Here is a 24634-nt window from a genome sequence, read left to right as displayed (position 1 = left end):
ACAAAATAAAGTTCAGGAGGACATACGGATGACAAGTCGTAGGAAACCACAAGGGGAAGACAAGATTTTCCTCCATCACAAAGAGGGTCCCTGAGGAAATAGCAGAAATTTCTGCAGGCTTTGCACAGAAATGAGTGACTCCAACTAAGCCTGAGTCCCACTTTTGACACCAGCAGATAAGCCAGGTGTTAGCCTGCTGTAATAGCCTGATGTAGAAGTAAAAAGAGAGAAAGAAACCTGCGCCTGGTTTTATGATTCTGACCTGGCGAGAGAATATTACAATTAAAAAAATGCCAGTCCACTTTGTTTTTGATGTAAATGCTACCTACACCAGACACTACTTTTGAAAACAGCTTTTGTTTAAGCTGCTAACCGAGGTACTGTTTGCTATCTCAAAGGTTTGTGTTACAATTGTCCAAAAATCAATTATTTATAAAAAAGTTGGAACTGTTTTGTTGGTCCTGGCTTGAAGGCAACATGATGCAGCAGTAAGTACAGCAGCAGAACATTGGAAAACATTTTTCAAGTTAGTACGGTGCCATACAAAATGCTGTTCGACTTTATCACAGAAAGTACAGCTCCCTCTGCCAGCCATGACTTCACTGTGCTTAAATTTGTGATATGCGCGTTTTGTGGTGGAATTTAGATTTCTCTTTGTGTAACTTTACATTGCATGATATTTAAGTTAGAGAATAGACTTTGCACTACAGTAGCGCTGTGGCACAAATGGTTGACTCAAAAACACATTCCTAACACTCAGCAACTTTAACTTTGAAAATGAAGTTTTACTGAGCTGTAGATAGATAGATAGATAGATAGATAGATAGATAGATAGATAGATAGATAGATAGATAGATAGATAGATAGATAGATAGATAGATAGATCTAACATGGTTCCACACATTTCCCTCTCTTATTTGTAGAGTTTACGAAGCATCAATTTAGCTCAGCCTGTCTTTATTAAGTTACTACAGGATTGAGGAAGCTGTGATAAACATAATACGAGAGACCATTAATTAGTGTCAGTTCTGGCAGAGGCTCAGATGAGGAGCAGGCAGGCACGCGAACACTCAGCAGCTTCTCACTATAAACTTTAGATGAGTGGTTCTAGCCTCAGGGTTTGTATTTCTCTTTAGTCATAAATGACATAGACCCTCCTATTTTTTAATATAACTTCACAAATAATAACCACTAAATGTTATCTTCAAAGTGGCTATAACTTTCATTTTTATGACAATGTATCAAATGAGCTGGTGACACAATGTAACTATATCAAAAAGTGAGCGGTCCTCTGAATGTGCAGCTACTTCAGTCTACCAATCATTGTGACAGGTTTCAGCGTGTCATCCAGCTGTAGCTTTTCTGTCAACAGCTGGATTATTTCAGTTCGCTTCCACTGCTCTCACAGCATCACTTTGGACTGCAGCGGGCAGCTGTTTCTAGCAAGCTTTACAGTCCTTTCTCACCAAACAGTGGACAAACTAGCTGGTGAATTCAGCACAATGTTTAGCTGATAAAGAGCCAGAAGTTTCCCTCAGGAGCTGGCCAAAACCAAAGCAAAAAGAGACTGGTGAGACAGCAATGTGGCTCCTAAATGCAGAAATAAATAACTGTTCACTGAAGTTTCACACATAACTTTAAGAGTTGCTACTACAGTAACATTTTGGTCAAACCCAAGTAGCGATATTATTGTAGGGTTTGCACAAAACTTCATAGCTCAAAATAAAACACTGATTTTTCTGTTTTATTGACCCACCACTAATTTCGACACAAACTGCTCTTAACTCATGTCTGGCTGAAGGAGCTTAACCTGTGAAAGTAATTCTTCAGAGTTGCATACAGGCAGTGGTGCAGATTTGTCTGTGTTGTTTGTGTCTGCTGGCTTCTTTCCTGCTAAAAAACACTGCTGTTCTCCCACAGACATGTAGGATCAGCAGTTTGGAGAATAAATGACACTGGATACAAGGAAAGAAATTAATAAAAAGTACCTTTCTACTTAAGAAACATTACACCCAGCTCCTCCTGTGGAACTGCAGGAACCTGCTGTTGCACCACATCTATTCAAGTGTGCGAGCTTCATGCTGGATTGAGCATTATTAGACATGCTAGATGACTTTGAGCAGACACGTAATAAGAGTTAATAAGGGTTTCTAAAGGGAAAATAAACTTGTGCCATTCTGAGTCAGTGGAGCGCCACTGTTGCTGCGCTGTTTATATTTTTCATGTGCATATAAAAAGCCCAAAGGCATCACAGTGATGGGATTCAATGTCTCATACAGTCTTACAGAACTGCAGATTAGTTTTCATTATGTCCATTATGCCCGGTGTCTCTGCAGCACTGTATGAATGATCACAGACACTCAGGCTTTTTCGTTTTATTTGCTTGCGATGTGTTAAGTGAAGCTGACATATTTTCATTCGAGCCTTAGAATGGACAAAACAAGCTCTTTGTAGTAACAGCCCTTGCCCTCATATTCCCCCCACATCACCCCCGCCCCCACTCACAACCAGCCTCAGTTCCCACAATACCTACAACAATCATGCATGCTCCACTTTGTAACTCAAACAAAATGCACACGCACACAGAGACAAGCCTGTTGTTGACTGGCCTTAATGACAGTACAAAGTATTTATTTGGTAATAATTAGTGATAACTATGGATCTATTCACTTGCTCATTAACTACCATGTTGCTGTCAGCGGTGCTTATGAATGCTAATGTGGCCTCTGCTCTGAAGTTGCAACACTTTTGTTAGAGTGATTTATTTATTGCTTTTTTACAAATGGTGTATTTTATCAATTCAAAAGCTTTTAAAATAAAACTACAAACTGCCAAAGCTGAAATCATTCTCACAGTATTAACACGTCAGTGTACTCCTCACATCAACATATCATTTTCTACTTGCCAGAGATTTCATCATCTGGATGTGATCGCCCCCAGTGTGGCACTGGGATGGTAATCTCATGGTAAACTCTGCATCCTAACCCTAACTGCATCAGGAGGCGTCTACTGGGTGATGCCATCTTAAGGCATCTCTATGCATTATTGAATAATGACTACTGGAACTTTTGAGTCAAAATTACAGTATCTCGGGGGGAGATTGTGTCTGCCTGTACAGGTCGCTGATCTATCAATTCCATCCTGGTGGACTTTCCTCTTCCACACCATTCCTCGCACACGTTATTGCTTCATTTCTCTTCCCTTTTGGTAGCAATCACTGCAGATGGTGACACACTGAAGTTGCAGCAGCAGAAAAGCTCACTTTCAGAAATGGAATGAGGCTCAAAGAGATGGAGGAAATGTTTTCTATTATTGAGCAGTACGTTTCCAGCAGAAAACAATGGCTTGATTAGTAACTGGCTAATCAGCCACCCAGTTAAGTCATTCTAAATGAAATATTTCAATCACTGAAAAATGACTGAAACAACTGATTATTAAAATGGCTCTAATGCAGTCTTTCAGGTGAGGCTGGACTCACTGGACTCAGACACAGTAAGTCCTGCTCCAAACTTTATACATTGTGCACTTTTTAGATAAAGAATAATACTACTACCTGCCTTTCCGACACATTTGTACCTTCACTGTTATGACAAACTGTCTGAATGGTGGGTTTTGCACAATGGGTGAAAGGCTATTATACTTGACTTGCATCCTGTAGCCTGCTCTCATGTGGTCACTCTCAGTGCTGTCACACAGGCATGCAGAACATCAGACCTCTCACTCTGAAGGTTTTGTCTTGTGTCTTCTGGCCCTCTCTGTAACCTGCACTGACACCCTGCTCAGGTCTTTTGTCATGTAAATCCTCTGACCGGTCAGTCTCTCAGCGGCTCCTGTGTGGGCAGACTTTTCTCTCCAATCAGCCCTCCTCCACTTTCGCAGTTAATCCGCCGCTGTACCACTCTCACCTTTAACCAGTCCAACTTCACAGTGATTGTGCCTTGATAAATACCTTTGATGACATTATAACGAGGTACTTAAAAAACTCGCACTTTTTTTTAAACCAGCTCTGTGCGCGCGTCGTTGAACTAAAAGAGAAAAAGTTAGTTTATGTATTAGGGGCTGTTTAACGCATTTCACAAGCGGCTCGCATTTAACGCCAAGCCCGCATGTCTTCATCCTGAGTGCCAGTCCCTGGTCCAAAGCCCTCTGGTCGCCCTGTGGCAACATTCAGGGCTGCTCCACGGGCAATGAGCCGAAACTTGGTTAATGCCAGAGCCTTCCAGTGCGTCCTGAGAGAGACACCCTGAAGTAACAATACACCCTTACATCTTAAGCACGGGAAAGGCCACATGAGGTGAACGCGGTATACGGAGGAGCCCATGCACGGATCGTGCAAGGTGCAAATCCAGCCAGCCACTTTCTCCTGTCTGTTATCCACTTGTGTTGTGAGTAACTGCACTTCAGTGTTGTAAGAGTGGTCCGCTGCCTCTCTGTCTCTCACACACACACACAACAAAACACATGCAGATTATTAAAGCGTTTACCTTGCTTGGATTGACCACAAAACAGCGAAAGAAGACAGAACAGCCAAATTGTGCTCTCCACCGCCATGTACAGCCTTTGATTTCCACCAGTGCGGTAGCAGCGTGCGTCTATACAATCAGCTATACCGTTACAGCGACATGCATATGTTGGAATCCGCTATTGTCTCCGCCGGTGCGTAAAGGAGTCTCTGTGGATGTTTCGGTCTCTTTGGTTAACAGTCTCCTGGATTTCCTAACAATACGGTTGCATTAGTCGGGGGAGAGCCGTCGTGTCTCTCGGCGCTTCAACGCCATGTTGCGAACGAATGTTAAGTGTGTGTTAGCTACTGGTTCACACTCACACACACACACACACACACACATGGACGCACACATGCTCGAGCGCACTTTCGTGCACACGCTCGTTCACCAGACACTGGCTGGCTGGCTGGCCGTCGCTGGAGTCCTGAAAAGCAGTCCGTGATTCTAACACACCCCTTCTCCTCCTTTTTGTTTAACTCCATGCTTTTCCACTCATCTGAAAGATCCGTCCACAGCGGATGCGCTGCAGAAAGCACTGGCGATAGGGAAATTTATTTAAAAAAAATAACATGAAATGCTATAATGCTATTTTACCCCAGTCGCCCCTCTCTGTCTGTCTGGAATGATGAATTCGTTGGGGTAATGCTTCAGTCTCTGCTTGAGCACAACGAAGTGAGCAGAATGGTCTGGTTAAGTGGTTATCTGTAAGGACTGCTAATGTGTTACCCTGAATGAACCCAGTGTTGGAGACAGTGGTGGTTTTTGAGTTCATACCCTGTGCAAAAATATATGTTTAACCATAATGTGGAAGTATTCATTCATGGTATTTACTCTTATTTTTAAATTCCCTCCAGTTTGTGCATGCACCTTTGTTAATGGCTGCATAGATGGTAAGTAAAAAAATGGAGTGCAGGGGAGGCACATGTGCTCCCCTTGCAGGAACAGGCAAGAGGAGGAGGGATTGAGGGGGGGGGGGGCATCCCAATCAATCAACCAGCTTGCCTCGTGCTCTGAGTGCTGAGGGACCCACTGACTTCTGCATGCAAACACATAGCAGGAGCCAGCTGGAGCCCAGCCTTCCCAAAGCAGACAAAGACTCGCCTCGTGCAGCGCTCACAGCATCACCGATACCAGCAGCATCCTCACATTCATCAGCATACAGAGGGAGCAAAAACAAAAGCAAGAGGCTTTAACCTGCTACACACAGCAGTTCACAGACACATCAGAGTGGCTACTTGTTACACTCTAATGACAAATCCATTGTTCTCTGAAGCTGCAGAGTGCCATATCTACCTTTTGATGCAACATCTAAAGCCTATTGCAGATATTATGGAGTCGTCTTTTACCATAATACACATGCTTTCAAAGACAGGTTTTTGTTTTGTCAATGGACCCACAGCATACAGGGAAGGCTGTTTTATTTACTGCCACACAACAATGAGAAAAAAGACAAGTTATAAAAGGCTGTAATGGAAGAGTTCCCTTAGGTAATAATATCTTGTCCAGCCACATTTCTTAACTCGGTGTATTCATTTAATACTGATGGGAGATTGATTTGAGCTGATGAAATGAAATAGGATGGATGCATTTCCCAGGTGTCTGATTAAAGCAAATGTCTGGGCCATCAGATTATGTGATTGCATTGGGAAACTAATAGCACTGCTGTGTCCTCTGTGATTGTGGTCAAGCTGTAATTTGCCTGCTTCTCATTTTTCCTTCCCAGCTGTTGAAAAAATAATGAACACAAACTATCAGCTGCTCTCAAATTTGGAGTTTTAGCTGTGTGCCTCCATCTGTCACACAGTCTATTTGGTTCATTAGAGGTCTTAACGAATAAAAGTAGTGAACCAGCATAATGTTTTTGCACAACATCTTCAGTTCAGATAAACAGAAATGACACAACAGAACCACAAACACTGATCCGATAGAGGGGATGACCTGTTCCCAGCTATGTTTTCAATTGTGTGTAACCTGATTCTTTTAAAACTACAAACCAAGTCAACATGATCCAACAGCAGTTTAAAGCCACAGTTTCAAAATGTCACTGCCCAAGCACTGCATTGATGTATTTTATGAGACTGGTGCCTTTGTGATTGAACATTGTCTCTTATGTTTAAGCAACACAAAAATGATTACACAAACATTGTCCTAACATGCACAACTCTCTTTTTACTATGAAAAAAGTCCCAATAACAGAATGGGCAAATTGCGGAGAAAAATATTTACACATCTGATGCTCTGCCCGCAGAGACCAATTAGGATAGTAAAGTTGTTTGGCTTGAGTCAAACAGCAAGCGGTTTTAGTAGTTTCTCTTGGCAGTAAGCAGCAGGTTGGCTTATGATGTTTTTCCTTGAAGACAAATTAGATTTTTTTTTCTACTACAAACATCATTGTGACTGGTGTGTGAAGAGCTGAGTAACTACTTACACTGACAAAAATGTCCATGTTTGTCACAGTTGTGCTCACATTCTTAGAAAAGCAGTGGTCTTTTATCATAGGAATACATTAAATACATTTGTTTTCAGAGCAGCTACTTTTGTTTTCCCATTTTTTGTTGTTGTTTAAATAATGAATGATGCATTTCAAAATAAACATTAACATAAAATTGAACAGTAGTAATTATAAAGACTCGTCATATTTCACACAAATGTGCTTTGATTCTTTTAGCTGACTAAAGCTCAAATTATTTTAGGAGCATTTATTTTATCAGTTAAACAGCAGTAAAGCAGGTTGGAGACCTCAAGTGGAACCAAACTTTTATAATAATAATAATAGTTTACATGTCATAAGCTTGCTTTGTGGTTTGTCTTGGGCTCATTTCTAAAGGCTTATTTATGTGTGCTGCCTAATGATAATGACCTACTTATGAGTATGAATGAATTACCAGCATTCATGAAGAACAAATGTTTAGTGCTTACTGAGACATGTAAATTATTGCTAAGACATTATAATATTTACGCCATAGTGAACATGACATTAGTACGGTATAAAAAAAATACTATCGCATTTAATAAAATGTATATTGATGGTTTACTATGAGGTTCATTAACCACTATGTGGGGCAAAGGATTACAACGTGTTCACAAGCCAGCATGATGCATGTGCCATGAAAAGTTGGCATTTTACTCAAATCCTTTGGTCTTGGCCTTTATTTGACATTTGCTTATTATTGTGTGCTCTTTTGACCAAGCTTAATAGTTAGAAAATTACATAACATCCACTTTCATTACTGCCACCCCAACAACAGTGGGTCCTAATGTTTGAGTTATAGCATTAGATTATCAATCTAACAATCAATGAAATTGTGAGGCAGTCAGTCACTGCAATATTCTCCTGGGATTAATAAAGTGTTTATGATTCTGATTCAGTTACTGCCCCTGTAAAATATGTTAATGACACAAGCTGCCATTCTGCTTCTTATATATTTCTTCTTTGGGCCATTAAATTAATTAAGCATCAGTTTATTAAAGGCACATGTAAGATGTATTGTACAAATTGCAGTTCTGGAACTAAGATCAAATTGCTGATAGTTATACTGAGGTTAGAAATATGACATTATAGCTGGTATCACCTTGCTTTCTCCCCACATTGTTCATAACCTTGTTGCAGGCCACAGGGGCTGCAGTCTGTGAGGTCTCTGTATTTAAATGCTGAGTACAGTAGCCTCAGAGGTGGCTGTTTGTCATCTTCTTCAAGGTCAGAGACATCCAACTCCATCTGACAGCAGAGCGTCTCCTGAATAGGTAAGGAAACACCAGAGTCACTGACAGACAGATGAAACAATGCCCCCTTTTGGAGTAACTAGCGCTGTAAGGATCAGACTCATGCATGCATATCATTTATGTCAACAGTACAATAGGAGCAATGCTGGGCAGAAGTGTGAAAGAAAAGAAAGATAAATGACATTTTACTGTAACTTTCTTATAAGTTTTCCATAGCTTGCCTTCATTAAAACAGTTTAAGGTTCCAACTAAACCTTTCTAATAATTATATGGTTCTTATTTCAAGCTGGGTTTAATCAACTACTGTGAAATGTTTAGTGAACAAACACTGTATGCTACGGTCCATGGTTCATGTTTGGACATGCAAATGAAGGTTGGTGTATGATTGCTTTACCACAAGGTTATTCCACCGCCTTCCACTGGAGGGTTGCCCTCCACATGCTTGGTGTGGAGGACAGCGTCTCCATAGAAACTAAGACAACGGTGGCGCATGGGCTTAGAGGGTGACTGGGCAAATGGTTTTTCTTCTGGAGGACAATGACACCAGGGTGCATTGGCGCTGAGTTGCAATGGAGAGCATCAAGCAGAGATATTGTGTGTCCAACAACAGACGCTTATTTTTACCTCATTTAAGGAACATTTACACACAAATTGATGGACACAAATAAATGTATCCATGCACCGAATGAGTGTGTGCTATGCCAGTTTGATTATTTAAACCAACACAATTTATTTTTTTCCGAGATTTTAACACAAATGGAAAACACAGCATTTAACAGGGTTTTATTTTCAAATGATGAATTTAAATCTGTAAGTTATTAACAAATGATGCTTTTTATTTGATTTATGTTTCCATATTATCATATCTTTGAAGTGAGATCAGGGAAAAGGCACATAAGGAATTTGCACTGATCTTGCATTCTTCATTTTATCTTAGCCCACTCTATCACTGTCTCACTGCATGCTTAATATCCTGCTTTCTGTGACATCCCATCCAGGTTGATGACAGAGCACACAGCAAAGAAGACTCATTTTATTGCATAAATGCCATATTGGAAAGGCAGAGTGAAGCATTGCTGCTGAGGTGAAGTGGGGGGAAGTAGGTGGGCTCTGTTAATGCAGAGTTGGACCATTACTCCCTGAAAGAAGCAGAATTCTTTCACATTACTTCATTAGACTCACATTAGATTCAGAATCAGAATGTCTGTTGAAGATTGTCGAAGGAAGGTGGCTTTGCTTGGTGCAAAGATGAGAGAAGCATAATGTGAGAAAGAGATATGACTTCCAGCATTCTATTGTTTAGATTTCTGTGCAAGGCCTATGGTATGATGGCCTTAGAAACAACCTGTCAGGAACTTGTCTAGACTGAAAGTACTTTAGATAAATATTAATGGCAAGAGGAAAGGAAAATATGAAAGGTGAGAAGTGACAGTGTGAGATAAGTGGAGTGAGAAGGGTCAGCTTATGAGCTTTCCATCCTCTGCAGATTTGATGTGACATACACTGACAGTTGAAGAAAATGTAATTTCGATGATCTGGTTATTTACTGATAGTTTTTGTTTCAAGGTTGACAGTGAGATGCATGAAGTCAAGTCAGTTTAAACATATTTTAATCCATGTTATAGAGAATTTCTATGGAGCCAAGCTTTTTATAATAATACCATTGAATTGTGGAACTGTGCCCCTTCAGTGAGTATTTGGATTAGCCTGTAATGAAAAGGAATTATCATATTTTCTGCTATTTTAACAAGACCATGGTGAGAACTGCAGAACTAAAGCTGAGGATAGCTGGGTATTTCAAGCATTCCTCACATGTCAACCGAGATGCACTCCATATGGAAATCGTATATAAATCTAGACACCTTCAGAATGAATGGTGGCAGCATGCATGTTCTTTCATAGGGTCATATATTCTCCTTAATCAACCTTCTTCTGAGACTCTGACTCTACAATTCTTTTACTGCCGTGCAGACATCATTCCTGAATGGCTATGTACTTGTATGAAACATGCAGCAAAGATGTTGAAGGAAATAAATGAAAGTGCTTTTGCATAATTCTGTTGTTGGAGTGAAGATGACCTTCATCCACGTAGATATAAAATGTCAGCCTTCATTGTATTTGACATTTCTATGCAAGATAGTTATGTTAAAGCCAAAATACTATTTGATTATTGGACAAACTGGAATTACATCCAAAAACATTATGATCCAGCCATGCTTGTAGGTGTCATTATAGAAGAAGATGCAAAAAAATGGTCATTTGTCCCAGGAACAAATCCCATTACACCCATAACCAGGCCTTCCCCTCCACCGGCATCACCTGACCTCCTTACCCACTGATAAAACCTGTTCATGTGTATTAACCCTCCTATTGCCAGTTTGCCTTTATACCATTGTGGTTTTCTGCCTGTTTGTTCTTGACCTTTTCCTGTAGCTGTTTCAGCAGCTGCCTGCTCCTCATCTGCTCCACACTTTTTCCCCTGATTCTCAAGGCTGTTACAGATCTACTTCTGAAATAATGTCAGGGCACCACTGCAGATTGAAAAGCACTGGGTATTTACATAAATGATATACTGAACGCTGAGGTAGTGACAAAATGTAATCAAGTACAGTTACACACATGTTTACTTTATATTTACTTATTAAGTAATTATTTCTACATTTGTCAAGAGACAAAATAAAAAGAAGCTTATTAATTTATAGCAGTAGTGAAATAAGACAAAATTATTTATGATCAAAGTTAGATTAATCAAATTACAATTTTAAGGTGTATTATAAAGAGTTGATGGGGGCAGAAGCGTTTAAAAAAATCCTAATCCAAATCTGTTACTACCCGATGTTTTCATAGCAATAATGTGCTCTGTAAATATTACCAATAATAAACCAAAGCAACAGCGTTCCACCGGAGAGACTTGCTGCAGTGTAAGAGCAGCCCCAGCTGGAGAACTGGAGTCATATGTAGGCCAGCATCTACAGTAATTCAAGTCTCATCCTCAGGTTTGGTGGTGACGTAACTGATGGCACTGTACCACGTGGGATGTGGTGCAGCGTAATTTGAATATGAAGGAAGTGACTTCTTTCATTCCCTTTCTAATCCTGCTGACTTTCTGAACACATCACTGACTGCAAAGCAACACAGGAGACGAGTCAGGTCTGTCTGCAGTGGAGTTATCACACTGAAAAAAAGCTGCCACGCAGAGACAGGTAAGATCTATTTAACGCCACACTTTCATTTTGTATTTATGTTTTTTAATCTTCACGTTCAGCACCATGGACAGAGGACTCCGCGGTGATTGGGTCAACATTACAACGTCAAGGATTAGAGTAATCCGCCTATTGGTCTGAATCAAAGTGACAGCAGATGTAAGCACAGTGATTGGTCGAGGGTCAGGAAATCTGGGATTTATCGCTGTATCGTGTGTCGTGTATACAGAGAAGAAGAAAGTATTATATTAGCTCCACAGTTTTCTGGTAGATACGGTCCTCCTGCCGGTCACACTCAGCTGAAATCAGCGCTCAAGTGTCCTGTTAAGGATCCTTTAGGGAGGAACGGCTGCTCTCTGGAGGAGGTAAGCAGATTAGGTTTCCTGTGGAATCTATAATTCCTGGCTGCGACGGCTGGAAAACCTGTATGCTCACATGCGTTGCGAATGTGTCCTTCCACATCTCCACATTTTATGAAGTGAAGTTTGGGCGTGATCGTCGCGGACGTGTGTGTTAGTATGTTGTGATGGGTTCTATGACAAATGTTATCAGCTGCACTGAGACGTGGTTGGAGGGATCCCCGCAGCAGATCGTCTCGACCTCGACGCTGAGCTTAAAACACCTTCTGTTAGTGTGAAGTACGGTCTGTCGAGATAGTGGAGCAGTAATCCACTCCTTCACCAACGATCTGCATGTCAAAACAACTGTACATGATCACATGCGCTGCAAGCTGTACTATAATCTGACGCTTCTCCCTGTCTGACAGGCTGAAGACACGGAGGGAAGAAAGGACAAACTCTACACTGCATCCACATGGCCGGTCTGTAGTTACAGTAGGCCTAATGTTAATCAATGCACAGTCTATGCAGTCTGACATAACTAACAAGTACTAAACTGTTTCCTGCAGAGCCCAATTTCCCCCCACTGCCTGGATTCATTCCTCTGAAGCCATGTTTCTACCAGGACTTCGAAGAGATACCTGAACAGCACCGCAGCATGTGCAAGAAAATGTACCACCTGTGGATATGTGAGTGTCTGGAACACAACTGCATAATAGTCACTTCAAAGCAGATTGAAACACAGGTACAGCAATGTAACAAAATCAAAAGTAAAAGCACTGGTTTTAGTCTCTCTGACTGATGTCTGACTTATTGTGTTGTTATATTAGAAATTTAAAAGTAAAACATCCGTATTGCAGCAGCCTGAGGTGGAGACAGCAAAAGTTACAAGGCCTCTGGTTTAATGTTATCTTTGTCAATGTTTTCCAGATTTCAGAGTTAAAATGTCGAGGCTGCCTGACCATGCGGTAGAGAATCATTTTCCTGCTGGTCCCATAAAGTGTCTTCTCCTCTGGGATCAGCTCATGATCAGAACTATAACAGGAAGACGGCAGTTTATGAGGGTCCAAAAGGATTTTTATTGGCTGTGGCTGTGATATCCTGACTGGTTTATTTGCTAATGAGTCACAGCGCTGACCAGATGGCCTTGGTTTGAGCAGTGCAGTTACTATTAAAACTGTGTTAAACAATCTTTGCCAGAAGCAGTTTCATCAAAGTTTATTGCACTATAAACAGACGCCACAATGTTGTTTGTGATATTCTCTGCTCTGGAAGCTCCCTGTCTGTTGGTGAATTCCTCCAAGAGGACAGAGGGCAGAGAGGAGAGCAAGAAGAAGCCCTGAGCTAATCCAAAACAGAGACGGCTAACATGAACCTACCTTATCTAAATCACAGCTAACTTCCTTTCTGTCTCTAGGTGTCATCTTTTTAATTCACACAAACAGGTACTGAAAGCATCGATCTGCATGGATTTACTTTACTCTTTTTTTCTTCTTCTTTGGTCTGTAAATTCTCTTTTTGCTTTTGGTATGCGCCGGTGTGCAGCTGCAGCATGCATAGTGCTTTTTGGTATTCAAGTGGGTTTTTAGTTTTCCCTGATGTTGGTCTGCTGTGCATGAAAAGACTGTTAATAGCTGTAATTCTTCATCTGTGTGTGGCTTCACAGTTTTCTTTACATTTTTCATAAACAAATACTTGGAATGGACTGTCTTTAGGTAAACACGCCTGCAGCATGGCCATTCTGGGAGCACAAACCATCTTTTCACTCTTTTCTCATCAAGTGTGTGTTCTAATTGTCTATTTTTAGTACAGACTCATCATGAATCTTTGTCTTTACAGTGAATAGTGCTACACTTGCTGTGAATCTCGTTGGCTGCTTCGCATGGATGTTCGGTGGAGGTGGAGTGACAAACTTTGGACTGGCCATCATCTGGCTGCTCATGTTCACTCCCTGTTCCTATGTCTGTTGGTTCAGGCCCATCTACAAAGCCTTTAAGTAAGTCAGATATAAAGTACTGAGGTGTATAGGACGGGGTGTTTAACAATGCTGTAAAGAAAACTCATGATGAAGTTGAAGTATTTGTATATATACATATACAGCAAAGTCAAATATACACCAACATTGGTGATCATGTAGTATAGAAAATCTAGCTCTCTGTTATAGATAGAGAAAAACACAGTGTTTCCCGTTTGTACATTTGCAAACTGCAAATTGCACACTTTGCCAGTTTTTAACAAACTACTCCTGGGAGACAGGGACATGTGAAAGTTGGATGGATTACTATACACTGTGCCAGGCAAATTGTTTTATCAGAGTCACAACTTTTACAAATTCACAAATCGCCCCTTGTGTGTTTCCTGTTTGTTGATAATATTGGACCAATTTCAATATTACATATTATATTATAGTACTTTTGTCCCTTTTAATTATTTATGTTCAAAAACTGGAAAACGCGCAGTCATTCTAAGATGAAAGGTTTTTTTCTCCAATGCCTGAGAAGTAGAAACTCTGTTGTGCGTCTACAGTTTTGTTCTCTCACATCTGGACACCCAGCAGTTTTCTAAAAACAGAAATATGACAGGTGTCAGCCTGACTGAAGCACAGAAAGGATGTCCTAACCATGAGAATCAGCAGGACTGTGTCAGCTGAGGCGCTTTAGTTCGTTTGAGTGGGAAACACACATTTCCAAATTGATTTATTAGTGTTTCATATTGCTACAATGTGTTGTATTAGACATATAGGACATGTTGTATTAACCTTTATCCAATGATTATATTGTTCATAAATGAGAGTGGACTAGGCCTAGTTCCTGATTTTGCTCAAAGCATTGAGTGAGAGCATTGAGTGGCAGCAGGGATAACCTATCCCTCTAGAGACAGAAGGGCACCAGAACATCTTCTCTATCCTTTTCACTGAAGAGCAGTGCAATTTTTATATCCTCTGCTAACATGGAGATCTTGTCTCATGAGGTGACACATCACCCTGCAGTAACACATAGTCACTGACTGAGCTGCCAAAAGAAATTTCCACTTAATTTATTTCTTTATCCTCCAGGCTTATGCATGCCTCCTGCTCCCTGACCAGGTTACAGAGCCAGCCAGGGGAAGCCAGTTTGTTGTCAGGAACTGTAGATGATGCACTGATGCAAAGCTCATATGCTCATATAACACCTCCACGGAGGATAAACTTGATGCGGGTATAGATGTTTAATTTATCTTTCTGTATTTTTCTCAGGAGTGACAGCTCTTTCAACTTCATGATGTTCTTCTTTGTGTTCATGGCTCAAGTCGGCATCAGCATCATCCAAAGCATTGGCATCCCAGGGTGGGGAGTATGGTAAGAGGGTTGAAATGCTGTCTTAACATCAGACTTTTTGGTCGTTCATTCAAAATTTTCCTTTAATGATTAGAATTTGAAATGTAATTATTTTTTTTATCTCAGTGAATTCAGGGTAATACAGCTTTAATATAAAGTGCTACGACTGACACTAATGCATGAGGAGATTGATCCAAGAAGTATGTTGCATCACAGAAAGCCAGAGACTATTGTTAGACAATATAAGTAATGTATGATAGTCATTATTAAATTTTACATTAAAAGCTGACAATAACTATCAGAAGCTGTTTTAATAAGACTGCATAATCTACTTTTAAGTTGTCAGGCTCAAGTTTTCCCTCACTTGAGCTCAAAAGTATTTTTTAAAGACCTTGCTCACTGCTTTCATTAACATGACAGTGATGGACCATCAGATATTGCGCTCCTATAACTTTTATGATCGACCTGTTATGAGATTTTGAGAGGCTGTTAAAGTGATCCTTAAAATGTCACCTGACTCAGGCTTATGATCAGAAATTAATATTATGACCTCTATAAGCCTCTATAACGTTTATAAATGTCAGCATGTGCGAGTGGATATTCTCATACATGAGCTGTAAGACATTTAAACCCATCAGTGAATTTAATTATTGGCATTTAACATCCAGATGTTTAGGGGTTGTGATATCACAGGGACAATAATTCAGTGACCGATATGTGTGACTGGAATTGTCTTTATTATCCTTTGTTAAGGGTAATTTCTCTCTGTTTCAGCGGTTGGTTGGCGACTATCTCCTTCTTCAGCTATAATATTTTGATTGCACTGATTATGCTGGTCCCTACTGTCATGTTCACAGCTGTGGCCTCACTCTCCTTCATTGCTCTCACCAGGGTAAGTCATCTAACTGCAGTTCTATATGGGAGTAAAGTAGACAGTGTAGAGTTATTGTTTTCCAATTTATAAAAATGATTCCTTTTGACTATTTGAATTAATTTTTTGTTGCTTATAAGCCTCAGCGCAGCCTTTGAGTTTGATTCATTTTTGCTCACATCAACAAAGCAGCGTTGTCATAATCATCCCTGTGTGCATCAATCGAATCAATTAAAACTGTTTATCTTCCATCAATAATAGCTTGTTGGTAACAACTTGTGATCACACCTTTCTTTCAGATCCATAATTTCTACCGTGGCAGTGAGGCCAGCATGTCCAAAGCTCAGGAGGAGTGGGCCACAGGAGCCTGGAAGAACCCTCATGTCCAGGCAGCAGCTCAGCAGGCTGCCATGGGGGCAGCAGCTGGGGCCATGCAGAATCAGTACCCCAGTCCACAGTACAATGAAAACCAGATGTAGCAACATCAAGACAAGAGGTGTCAAAGAGGTGACATGACAGGGATGCCAAAGTCTCAACACCCATGATGGAGCTGGTTATTAAGCAACTCTTATTTTTTTTTTTTACAATACTCAAAAAAATAGAAACATCTTGGGAGGACTGGTTTGGGCTTTCTGTTCTAAAGGGCATGCTATTTGTTCGTAGTGTTTTACAAGAGGTAATCATGTTTTCTGTTTGACTTGAAAGTGTTGTAGCTTAAAGTAAGTATTTAAGTAGTGGCTCCATTATGAGAGCTGTGTGATAATGATCAGTCTGCAATTTTATCTATTTTTACAAAAGGACAGCTGAAAGAGCATCTTTCTCTTCTTTCACTATTATAAAATCACTTTTGTTGTACTGACTATAACAGTGTTATCCCAATATTGTACAGTTAGAATAAAGTATTAAAGTATTTTACTTTAGGTTTTCTTGTGAAAAGATTAACCAAAGATCCAATGACATTTTAGAATTTTCTTTGACCACAGCAAAATTGGATCATATTTCTATGCAGTTTATCAATGATTACACTGTGAAGTGAAAAAAAAACAATGCAATGTTGAAAGAAAGCCTGTCCATGTAAGGAACTGTGTTATTGCAGATCTTCAAGGGGATTGAAAGAGACAGAAAATCTCAGATGTGACTGGGAGCTGTCTTGCAGCACAAGTTTAAATGAGTTTTAATGGTTCTACTGATGTCAGAAATAGAAAAACAAGTCAATTATGTGATCTTAGCGAATTTCAGTTTTTGCAGAAATGTGAAAGTTTTGTATTTGATGTCAGTTTGGCATTTTGTAAAATGTTACATGTATATAGCAGAGAACCTGTCTCTTGCAGTTTGGCCATGTGACCACAGAGAGGCGCTGATGGGTTTAGTTTAAAATAAAAAGCTCCAACGTGTACGTATTACCTTCATTCATCCTTTTACAGATGAAAGTGTGCATTTATGCTACTGTGTCATGTGTGCTATGCTTTAGCTGCAATTTGCATTATACTAACACAGTTATAGTCATTGTCATTGGGAAAAACAAAATGGTCCAGCACTGCATGTACACCTGTTGGGTATTTAGCAAAAGATCATGAGGACCAGAAAAATTCAGAGTGGGCTTTTCTTACTAAAACAACATCAACCTAGAACCTAAACCATTGTTTAAATACAATTTTAAACAATAAGCTGCTAAAATTATAAGGATTTTATTTCTACAGATTGCACAGAGTTTGTCTGCCATAACTCAATGAGGTTGCTTTTCTATTTTGTTGTATTTGCTCCATTTAATCAAGACATTGTACTCAATCATTAAAATGTGATTTTAAATTGTTTCCAATACATTAAACACAGCAAATGATACTGCAGCCAGCCACATTTAAACACTGCTAAAATGTGATTTTTTTAAAGGTGTATTCAGTGCCTTTAGATGGCAGTATTGGCCCTCTCTGGAAGTCAACCAGTCACACCGACTGTCCACTAGGGGCACTGTGAGGCCTTTTAGCTTTTCTTTTGTACAAAGTCTGTACAAAAAAACCCACAAGAAATCTGAGATTGACTGAGTTTTTTGGTGATTGGTGCCATTTGCCTACACCCACATGCAGCAAACACAATTTCTCTCTTGACATCCTGCAAGCAGGTGACCATCACAGGTTGGATTCAAAATACACTTTATATAGATTTATCTGTGGGTGTTCTGCTTCAACTCTCTTGGTTGGAAGAGTGATAGAATTACTCTGTGGAGTGGGGGGGGGGGGGGGGGGGGGGGGGGGGGTGAAATTATACAGCAATATAGAGGCCCAGAGGACCCACCAACAAACACTGTAATTGCCATACACATGAAAATCTCTGGTGACAAGTAGTGACAGCAAACACTTGCTCCTTCAGTTAGGCCTGACTGTTGAGCACACAGTATAGTCATTGATTCATAATAAATCAAGTCTGAACAGATGTAGCACTTTAGTAAATCATATTCAGCTCACATCAAAAGCAAGCCTTTTGTCATTTGGATGATCTGACCTAATTGTATATAAACACAAGCTTACATTGGGCTGCTGGTCATAGACACAATGTCACAGCAGGGGTTTAATCTGGTTTGTGATTTCCATAGTACCCAAGGTACTTTTCAGAGGTCTGTGCAACAGACACTTAAATGGAAATGCAGTTTTGTAGGGGTACAGCTTGGCTACAAGTATAGAGAAAAATTAATAGGGATTGAACCACACCAGGTGAAATTAGTATCCAAAAGTTTTCTGACAATATGCCCTTCCTTCATGATCAGTCACACCAACAGTGAAGAACAGAAGGGTTGTAGGAAGGAGTGTGGTGACGTGCACACAAAGGGTGCAGTATGACCTGGAGTTGACAGAGCACAGTGGGCCTTTGTATTTCGTTTCTCAGGAGAGATGGCGATAGAGTGCCCTTTCATGCTGTTCAACACGTATACACACTACTGCCTGAACAAAGATGCACAGACATGGAGTCATGCAAACACACAGTCTTGCATTTATGTTTGTGAGTCACACAGAAAAATGCATATGGAGCTGGGGTCCCAACATGTTAATAAGCCTTAACTGCTCTCAGAGGGCTGAAGACACACCCAGACATGCTGTGGGTACCAGATGTAGGCAAGAGCTGGGCGAGGTTTGAGGAGTCACAGAGCAACATACAAAAACTAGAAATGTAGCTCATTGGCAGATTTTATTCTGATTTAAAAAAATGGTTTACTAATTGACCTTAAGAAAGAGTCAACAGCCAGTGTGTGGGATGAGCTATTTAACTCTCTCCTGTGAATATATAACTCCTGCCTGCAAATTGGACAGTTAATGATTAAACCAGCTTAAAATAGAATAAAAAGGAGAAGAGGAAAGAATAATTATGTTCATAATAAATTTGCCTCTTTGTTAAGTGGTTAGTGTTAATGATGGCCCTTAAAAAAAATAACAAAAAACATTGTGATTACTGATCTCTCTGAGGTGTCATTGTCATGGTAACATGAAAACAAGTATAATTTTACTATGAATAGCAAAGGTTATTGTGACTTAAAAAGCACACACAACAATATTTTATAGTTTGGATGTTTTTCCAATTATAAATGTACCATATATTTTACTTTTCTTTTCATCGTGTTTGCTCTCTACATCAACAAAACACTGTAGGTGTGCAGTGACAGGTGAGATATTTCTGAGAACTATAACAACAGTGTTTATGACACTAATTATACTGCATGCTCATACAGCCTTTAGATGAAATATACTGTGAAAATGTTGCTACAGTTAGAAACTGCTGTGCTATAGGACTTCTACTGGATTCATTTTCTTTACATGCTTTGGGCCCTCATGATTGTTTTATTATAGGATGTAAACATTTTTCCCATTAGCATATCTTCCAGACAGGTAAGACAAATATCACTGATCTGTAAATGGGTAACACTTTTCCAAAATGTCAGACTACTTCTTGTGTGTACTTTAACAGCAAAGTGATAGATGATATGGTCTGACAAAAAATACTAAAAAAAATACACAACTCAGCAGTTCCCCAAAGCTAACGGCATCATTCAGTAAAAATAAAAAGCAAAAAAAAAACCCTAGATCATCTTTACATGTGCATGATGAGAGGAATCAGAGTCCGGTAAGGAGGGGTCACCCAGCTGTCTGGAGCGAGGCCATGTTACTCAGCTACAGAGCGGGAGTGCTGCTGCCACCAGGCTGTGAAATCACCGATCTGATGATGGGAGTCGTCCCCCTGACAGCGCAGGAAACAGTGACAGTGGAGGTTGGAGAATGAGTCTTGTGAAATATGGGCCTGTCAGAAGGGAGAGAGGCTGAGCACTGTGGCGCAGGACCGATGCTCCCCGTGGCTGACTTCATCATTGACACTCCCCATGGAGCCAGCAGAGGGGGGGTGGGAGACTGGGGCTTTCTGAAAAGACCCGATTAAGGGGCTGGAAGCCTATCTTTCCTACACAAGATCTCCTCATTTGTTCCAATTGCCCTGGACTATAAACACGAATATCCCGACTTCAATTTCTGCCTTTCAGGGAGGGAAAGGCTTAATGAGAATTTATTGCCCTGTTGTTGCCACCATGAGGAGTCCCAGGGATGCTGAGGAAATTTTACAATTTGCATACTCCTTAAAATTGATGAGTGAGGAAACTGAGGGAACTAAGTTGTGAGAAGGAGCGCTTATTTATCCAGCAGACACCAAAGACAGAGCAGATGTTTCAGTGATGAGGCAGGCAGTATTTAAACTGTCAGCCAGCGCACTCAAGTGTGTCTTGTGTCTATGACACAAGCTACTTCTTTGTCTCATATAACGCCCATCGCCTTCGATGCTGCGTTAACACAAGAAGTGAAATGTTTGTTAACTCAGATATATATGGTGGAGCCAGCTCTATGTGTGTGCGATGAGCTTTTATCAAAACAAATGAGCCAGCAACTGCAGCTGCATGTAAATCAGAACACATTTTCCCCCCTCACTGTTCAAAAAGTCTTCAGCCAGTGGTGTCTCATCTGCTTCTATTCTTGCTTTACAAAGCCAGCCTTTCCTCTTACCTTTTCCATGCAGCAATGTGTTTATCCCTACGGAAATGAAGATTTCTTCACATCTTTATTCATTTAATTAGGTTGCAAAGCAGAGCTAGAGCCAGAAGATGAATTACCTGTGGCCTTGATATTGTGCCACAGAATCTCTACATTGTATGCTCTGCAGAAATTAGACCTCAAGTCTGGAGGTGGGCTTTTTGGCAACGTCGGCTCACAGACTAGTCCCCCTTCTCTCTTTCTACTAAATTCAATTAGCCTCACATAAACCTGCTGCAGTGAAGAATGGAGGTCTAAAGTCATGTCTTTCAGCAATGTCTCATTGTAAGCCAGCTGGTCAAGTTAGGGTGGATTGCTTTGATGTAGGGGAAAGTCTAATATGTAAGAAAAACTTTTTATAAACTTTGGACATAGTGTTCTGCTGTAGGCCTTATGCTACAATGATTGTAGAGTGTTTTAGAATGATTCAGACAAAAAGTCACACTCACTGTCACACTGTACACACCTAATGCAGCTAAAGCGGGGCAGGGGCTGGGAGGCTGTAGTTAATATGAAAAAATAAGTGGCACCACCTTGTCACTCACAGTGCAATCTGAGTACAATGAGGACAACCAGAAAATACTAGTAGGTGAAGTTAGAGAGGAAAAATCAGCATGATGTCTGCACACAAAATGCACAAAAAATTTAAAACGTCACATCACACAAACATTTTCATGTTTACAGCCTGATCTTTGTGATTCCAGAAGACTTCAACAGCATGAGAGCAGGTGAAGTTATCTTGTCACGTAAAAGACTTTCTTTGGCCAAAAAGTCATAGATATTGCATTGACTTATTGCCGTAAAGAACTTTTGTTTTGTTTTTGTTTTTAAAAAATGCTTAGACATGAAAATATATAGTGTGACAATATAATCAATTATTCTGTTTATGGTTAAAAAAGTAACAGTAGTCAGAGCAGGCCAGACTCACTTTCCTCTATCAGGAAATGTATTGCTTCAACTGGCTACAATAACTGTCAACACTGTCTGGACAAGCACAAAAACTGACTAATTTTCTCTTTAACAAAAATGCAAAAGGATGATAGAGAGAGAAAAAACTGTTACAGTTGCTTACAGTTGCTAGATGTTGCTTCACATATGTACTGAGAGTAAGTAAGTGCGGTGTTCAAATTCCCATATAATGGAGTATTGAGGGCAATGTTGTGAATACTATATTTTGTGTTTGTCATGGATCAGGAAGAGCAATGACTACACATCCTGTGATCAGACTCACAATCTTAATCTTACAAGCTGTTCTGGCCATTTATACTAATGTTTCCACCTGATACAATGTGCTAATCTCTCCCTCCACTCTCCTCCAGATCTAGTTTCTTATAAGCATGCTTGCATTAGCATCTTGCGGGTCGCATATGCTCCATTTCTCAGCGATACAGCGTGTCTGCCGGGGTTTGTTCTTCACAGCCCGCAGGGTATTTTTATATGCTCCACTCAGAATCTCACACTGTTTGAATTCAGTTGGGAAACATCCTCTAGCACATTTCTGGTAATCACAATTGCGCTTTTGTGTGTTTCAAGAAATGGTCCTTAATCATTTATTGTATGTAACTCAACAACTATGATAACCATTACAGATGCTGCTGTGGGGAATGTGCTGCAGTAGGTCCATTCAATTACAAGAATATGAAGCTCTGTAAAAAGGACTCCTGGTGTACATTACTGCCTGTACCCACTGAGAAACATACACAGTTTCATTTGCACTCTTTAAATAGCAGCTGCATAAAATTATGAAAAGACAAACACAGAGTCCTGCTCATGAAAAAACAGATGTAAAACTGTGAGACTTCCCAACTGGAAAAGCAAAACCCTCACAATCCAAAGCATCATTCGCCTTCTCTTTCCCTCATTGTGAGATATTCATGTGTATTTCTCTTCACACACGTACACAAAGATGCACATAAACACATCAACATAAACCAGGTTGTACCATGCTAGCACATACTGCAGCCCTTTTTATAAAACAACATGATGTGCCATAGAAAGCTGGAATGGGGTGATTTTGTGTGAACAGCCTGAATAAACAGCCCACGCCAAGAGGAAGTCCCATCACGGGGGTCAGGGTTTTGTTAGGACGTGCCAAATATGAGAGTGAGAAGTGCGTATCAAAACAACAAGATAATGGATTCTAATTCCTCCAGGGGACAGGAAATACTTCCACAAAGAATGTCTGTGTCTTCCAAACACAACTGAAACTCACTGTACCGAGGCACAAGTTTGATCAACATCAATGTCCCTTCAATTAATAGCTTATAATGTCAATTTTAAGACAGGACACTATATCATCCCAATGATTGCTATGCTGGGGTAAGGACACTATGTTTAGTTATGATGCAAATCATATTGTTTGATAGATTAATAATAGATTGCAGTAAAATTATCCAGTCAACAGTAATAGCTCTGTGTGCATGAATACATTCTTAGTACCAACAGCTTGCAAGCAAAACAAACCAACATGGCTGAGCTAAATGCTGACATTGAAAAGCCTTAAAAAGCTGTTTCACAATACAAAATTCACAAAAACATTGCTCGATCGCGAAACACATTATTGAATCTTACCAACAGACTCCGACTTACAGGATTCCCTGATTCTATGGTATAGCTGGATGGCAGCAGAAGATCTTTTTGTGCACAGCTTAAACTGAGTTTTCTTCCTGTGTTTTTAGTTACTACTTCCTACTTGGAAAGGAAGTGGAGAAAAAAACTACAATTCAACAGTGATACACTAGAGGGCGGTAGATGCCATATAACAAAAGAATATAAATGCCCAGAAGGCACAATCACATTCTGCGATGTCACCACACAGAGCCACGACTCCCTCTCTCTCTCATCTCTCAGGTATAAAATTACTAATGTAACCATTCATTGGTTTACATGATAATGTGGTGCTGGTGCACATTACATATTACAAAGCCTCCAAATCATTGCTATGGAAACAAAAACAAAAACTGAGACTTTTAGTGTAGTTTATAATATAATTTATAAAATAGTTTTATAATATTGTGATATATGTTCTTCTCATTGTGTTGCAGCATGCTGTTGTGCTTCCTGGATAGCCTTTTCATGCATCATGTGGTCGGTCTCTGCTGCTGAAACTGAAATTTGCAGCAAAATCTTTCTGCATAAACATATAGAAATGAATGGATTTTTGGCATTGTGCTGACAGTGATGAAAATACGACCAAATCAGGGTTGTTTGCAGGTGTCTACAGCTCAATGTGTCAGAATATGAAAACTTGACAAACACACGACTGATTCATTTGGTGCCACTCTGCAATTACATTTACAGTTTGCTGTTTGTGGGCATTTTATATGCAGTGTGTATTTTTCCTGTATTTGCAAAGGTCAGATTTGCATCCATGCTTGAATCATGCATAAAAAAATAACAAGCTGTACCCAGGAGAGTGCCTTAATGCATTAAACATATCACACCTAATCTTTTATGAAGGGAATGATTTCAGGAAGTTGTCACACCTGTCATGCAGCATTTCCACTGGATCTCCTGATACATATTCTGTGTTAAGCTGCAGATAGGGGCTCATATACAGCACAGTGATCCACTGCTATAAGATTGGTGCAAAGCATTCACATTCTATTCTGTGCACAC

General features: G+C 40.1%; 2 protein-coding genes across 2 annotated transcripts in view; one reads left to right on the top strand and one right to left on the bottom strand.

The window, feature by feature from the left end:
- Positions 1-4801, bottom strand: part of igdcc4 (immunoglobulin superfamily, DCC subclass, member 4) — a 37548-nt gene extending 32747 nt beyond the window's left edge. Inside the window, exon 1 of the mRNA XM_028402338.1 lies at positions 4485-4801. Within this exon, the coding sequence (XP_028258139.1) occupies positions 4485-4551 (67 nt within the window). The 5' untranslated portion in view covers positions 4552-4801. The remainder of the gene's footprint in view (positions 1-4484) is intronic.
- A 6862-nt stretch (positions 4802-11663) lies between these two features.
- On the top strand, positions 11664-16435 carry scamp5b (secretory carrier membrane protein 5b). The gene is made up of 7 exons (XM_028402339.1): positions 11664-11796; positions 12198-12251; positions 12339-12458; positions 13609-13765; positions 15005-15106; positions 15860-15977; positions 16256-16435. The coding sequence occupies exons 2-7, from the start codon at positions 12245-12247 to the stop codon at positions 16433-16435; spliced, it is 684 nt and encodes a 227-aa protein (XP_028258140.1). The 5' UTR covers positions 11664-11796; positions 12198-12244.
- Positions 16436-24634: the final 8199 nt, after the last annotated feature.

Source organism: Parambassis ranga, chromosome 3, assembly GCF_900634625.1.
Source record: "Parambassis ranga chromosome 3, fParRan2.1, whole genome shotgun sequence".
Classification (NCBI taxonomy): domain Eukaryota; kingdom Metazoa; phylum Chordata; class Actinopteri; family Ambassidae; genus Parambassis; species Parambassis ranga.
Note: the sequence above shows the minus strand (reverse complement) of the source record. Positions and strands in the feature narration are given on the sequence as shown.